Source organism: Chenopodium quinoa, unplaced genomic scaffold (genome assembly GCF_001683475.1).
Source record: "Chenopodium quinoa cultivar QQ74 unplaced genomic scaffold, ASM168347v1, whole genome shotgun sequence".
Lineage (NCBI taxonomy): Eukaryota > Viridiplantae > Streptophyta > Magnoliopsida > Caryophyllales > Amaranthaceae > Chenopodium > Chenopodium quinoa.
In genome coordinates this window covers 3,173,948-3,178,686 of record NW_018743327.1, presented here as the reverse complement: position 1 = coordinate 3,178,686, position 4,739 = coordinate 3,173,948, and the positions used below count along the sequence as shown (strand labels likewise).

Genomic DNA, 4,739 nt, shown 5'->3' with positions numbered 1-4,739 from the left:
TATGGAGGCAAATATAGGCATTAATCCGAGCTATACGTGGAGGGGTATTGCTGAGGCTCGATGGATGGTTAGGCATGGGATGCGATGGAGGGTGGGAAATGGTGAGAATATTAAGGTGTGGACTAACCCTTGGGTTCCTATGACTTAAAATCATTTAATTCTTTCCCCTAGACGAGATGCTGATGTGAACATGCAAGTTAGTAAGCTCATGGTGACGGATACAAACGACTGGGATGTGCACAACAAGCTGTCTAAGTGTTTTCTTGGCTTCAAGTGTGACAGAATTCTCAGCATTCCCCTGAGTAAGAGGTTTCCGGAAGATAGTATTTGCTGGGACCTTGAGAATAATGGTGATTACTCAGTGAGGTCGGCCTACCATGCTCTGTTTGATGATGATTGGAATCCAAAGGAGGAAGCCGCTTCTTACCCTGCTGATATTTGGAAGAAAGTCTAGCAACTTCAAGTCCTGCCTCGTGTTAAAAAAAATTTGGCGAGCTTGCAATAATGCCCTCCCTACAAGGTATGGTATTAATGACCGAATAAAGACTATTCCCCTGAGTGTAGCATATGTTTGCATGAGTACGAGTCTACTCTTCATGATCTGAGAGATTGTAAGCATGCCAAAGCAATTTGGGAGAAGAGTGCTTTTGCTTTTGTGGCTAACTCGAACATAGTCTCTTTGATTGATTGGTGGATGAGCTGTTTTGCCGAGTTGGATTCTAATGATGTAGCTGATGTGGTCACGCTTTGCTGGGCCATTTGGGGAGCACACAACTCTCTGGTGGTGGAGAATGAGAGTAAGGATCTAGCTCAAGTGGTGAGCTATGCCTCGAAGACTTGTGAGGAAGTCAGAGCTGAGAACTCGAAGATTTTGAGTGGTGGACCTGCTGCTGGGAGCACTTATAAGACTGTATGGTTTGCTCCTCTTAGGGGCTTTTGTAAGGTCAATGTGGATGCGGGGGGAGTTGGTGAATTTGGAGCTGGTCTTGGGGAAGCAGTGAGGGACGATGAGGGCAGAGTCAGAGCTTGTAAGGTTGCTCAATCACATGACTGTTAGGAGATAAGTGTGGATGAAGTTAAAGCTATTGTGTTGGGGTTGGAATTGGCTAGAGACTTGGGGCTGCGAAGATTTATCTTGGAGAGTGACTTCCTTCCTATCATTTAAGCATTACGAGATAAGTCACAGGGTGCTGGTGAGTTGTTTTTAATTTTTGATGATATTGTTGATTTTAGTAGTTGTTTTGATTTGGTTAAGTGGTCTTTTGTTAAAAGAGGGGGAAATACGTTAGCTCATGCTATTGCCCATTCTCAACCTTGGGAATGTGGAGAACGTATGTGGCAAGATGAAATCCGTTCTCGGTTTGTAGAACTTGCTTTGGCTGATTTCAGTAATTAAGTTTAGCCCTTTGAGGGTTTGTTTAAAAAATTAAAATAACCTAATTTAACTTATTTCCTCACCATTGTACAACCTTAATCTACATCATTCACTAGACCCAGCCAACTCCAATCATGTCGGTGTTCAAAACTGCCTTCAAGGACTACTCCGTCAAATTCATCCCCTTCTTCAAACACCGCTTAGCCGTCGCCACCACCCAAAACTTCGACAAGCACGACAATGGCTGCCTCCACATCCTCGACCTCTCCCCCACCCCATCATCTCCAAACTCACCTTCTTCAATGCCACCGACTGCATCAACGACGTCGCCTGATCCAAATCCGACAACAACCTCCTCATCGACGCCTTTGCCGACGGCTCCCTCAAACTGTACAGCACCTCTTTCCCCTCAACAAGACCCTTATCACCCTCTCTCTGGACACACCAATGAAGCTTATTCCGTCGATTGGAGCCCAATTCGCAGTAATTCCATCATCTCAATCTCTTTCGATCATACAATCAAGCTTTGGACTATTGATCGTCCTACCAGTGTGAGCACCTTCAAGGGACAAGATTATTGTGTTTATAATGTTTCTTGGAATCCCCTGCTTGCCAATGTTTTTGCCTCGGCTTCCAGGGATTACACGGTTCGGTGTTGTGATGTTCGAAACTCGCGCTTTACTATGACCATACTTGCTAGTAGTAATAATCGTGAGATTTCGTCTTGTGATTGGAATACATTTGATGATTGTTTGCTGGCCACTGGGGCGATAGATAATATGGTTCGGGTTTGGGATGTGAGGAGTATTAGGACTCTCATTGGTGTTCTTGTTGGTCATAAGTATGCTGTAATGAAGGTTAAATTTTTGCCACATCGCCAGAACATGGTTATGAGTCTCTCTTTAGATAGGAAGGTTTGTATCTGGGATTTTACGGTGGAGGATGCTTTAATTGAGAAGTATGATCGTCATACTCATTACCCAGCCGGGATCGATATGAGTGTTCTTGATGAAGGGTTGTTGGCTAGTAATGGTTGGGATGGGATGACTTAGGTTTGGCAACATAGAACTGATCCTAGAGTAGAAGGAGGTATGTTGTAATTGCTTGGGTTGAGAATTTTATGTCTAAATGTTGATATATTAAGTGTTTAATAAAATCATCTAACCCAACTTTTTTTTTTGGATGTAATTGGAATGAGTTAATCATGCATTTACCCTTTTTTGTTTGTCCAATGATCTTTATTTATAAAACATGATGTGTATAATGTATATGGATGCAAATGGAATGTAAGCTATGATTGTTACGAAAAATGGTAGCTAATAAATTGTTGATAGTGGTGGGTATTGTTTATGTAATGTTGGAAATCTTTACTATTATGCTGAATTGTTGAGTTATAAGTTTTACTTGTTGTACCTTTGGAACTAGTTTGGACACTCTTTATCCTTGCCAAATTCTTTATCAATGTAAGAGTGTGCGCAAACTGTATATTATTAGGTGTAGACACCTAAATATGTCTCCCAAAACCAAACCCGATGATGAACAACTTTTTACCGTCATTATTGGTCGGGTTGAGTATTTAATCTTGGAGTTCTTAATCCATATTTCCATTTCATAAACCAACCCAATTCCTATCCCATTTCCCCAAATCATAACTTATTTTCCTCTTTTCGTGCCTTTAAACCCAAAATAATTCATTTCGTGTCCTTTTTATAGAAACGTTTAATCCAGTTTATTTTGGTCCATAATATGGGTCCAATAATTCAATAATTGGATGGGGCTTTAAAAGAGCTTTCCAACGATATATTATAAGCTCAAATCCGAGTTATAACGAGTAAGTTATGGCCAAAATATTAAACTAAGCCCAAACCGAACCTAAGCCCACCTTACCTGTGACCCAATGATCATGTGAAGGGTCCAAATTATTTAATCCCATTCCTAAACCAGTTAGGATTAATTAGAAGCTTCTATAAGTTTCTAAAATATCCTAATTATCCGTTTTGAAAAGATAAGATTAAAGAGTTTTAAATTGAATAAAACTCCTTTTTTGAAAATCCTATTTCCATCCGAATTGAAAGACATTCAAAGATAGACAGATATTATTTTAGTGCCTCATATTTTTTATCCAAATTTTATATGATTGGATATCCCTTGAAATTATCTTTCCAATGATATATTATAATATCAATTCCGAGCTTTAACGGAAAAGACATGAATAAAATGTCAAACTCTGTCCAAAACTGACACCGTCTCACTATTTTGGCCATATATTTTATTCTACATAATATTTTAATCTTATTTAAATTGGGTTAGAAAGTAGACTTTAAGATCTTTCCAACGATATCTTATTCATCTTATTCCAATTTCTGGATCAAAAGATATGATAAAAACAAAAATCGCAAAAACTGTTGTCTATCGCAAGAGTTTTAATCCGATTCGAACTCGATCTTTTCTTGATTCTTCGACCCTCTTTTTTCTCTACAAATAGAGGTCATATCACCCCTTTTTCAATCATCAACAATCTTGATCATCAAAATAATTCTCTTATCCCTCTTTAGCCTAAACACTAGCCTCCTCATTCTTTCACTATTCCTTCCTTTAAGCACTCCAAGGAGTCCATACAATACCCAAAGTTCTATACTTAAACCAAGGCGTGAAAGATATAATTAACTGATGGTTTGGACCAAATCAAATCTACCTTTATTTAATTTAATTTTCAATTTGATTTATATTTTTAATTGAAGTTATTAACAGTTTATTCATGATGTAGCAATTCAAGGAAACGCGAAAAGTGAGTAATTAATCACTTAATTTCCCTTATTTTTTTTCTTGTTGCTAGTATCATGATTAGGGTTATTATTATTATTTGATTTGACTAACAATTTATTGTTAAATTGCTTCCAATATTAATGTTTATTATATTATTTATTGATCACCATATTGCATGTTAAAGGGAATATGTAATTGGAAATCACGCCTAATAAGATAATTTGGACATTCGGTTTAGGACCCTTTTTAATCTTGTTGTTTAATTCAAGTGATCACAAATATTTTAGAATTATGTGTTGCATTAATATCCAACCAATTTAGCCTAATAATAGTTTGAAGCAAATTGAATATTTTGTTTGTATGCCTTTGAGATCGCAGGAATCACTTTTCACTATAAGAATCGAGTAGAGGCCAGTACGGGCGAATATGACTCCATGACTCACTTCGTACCATCATCCCCGATCCTCCTTTCGTGGTTCCGAACCACATGGAGTTAGTAATCTCATGGATTATGAATGGGGTGTAACCTTCACGGGTCAATCGTTGTTGCCTATCGTTGTCCCTTATCGTGGTTTCCTTTCTATGATCCGTGAACGGT

At 38.2% G+C, this 4,739-nt stretch overlaps 1 protein-coding gene across 1 annotated transcript; it reads left to right on the top strand.

Moving 5' to 3' along the window:
* Positions 1-504: 504 nt before the first annotated feature.
* Positions 505-2,831, top strand: LOC110737341 (peroxisome biogenesis protein 7-like). The gene has a single exon (XM_021917697.1). It carries the CDS (start codon positions 1,510-1,512, stop codon positions 2,425-2,427), a length of 918 nt encoding a protein of 305 aa, XP_021773389.1. The 5' UTR covers positions 505-1,509; the 3' UTR covers positions 2,428-2,831.
* The last annotated feature ends 1,908 nt before the right edge of the window (positions 2,832-4,739 follow it).

Bases quoted from the DNA above. Each gene is read 5' to 3' on its own strand.
- LOC110737341 (XM_021917697.1), top strand. From the start codon at position 1,510: ATGTCGGTGTTCAAAACTGCCTTCAAGGACTACTCCGTCAAATTCATC.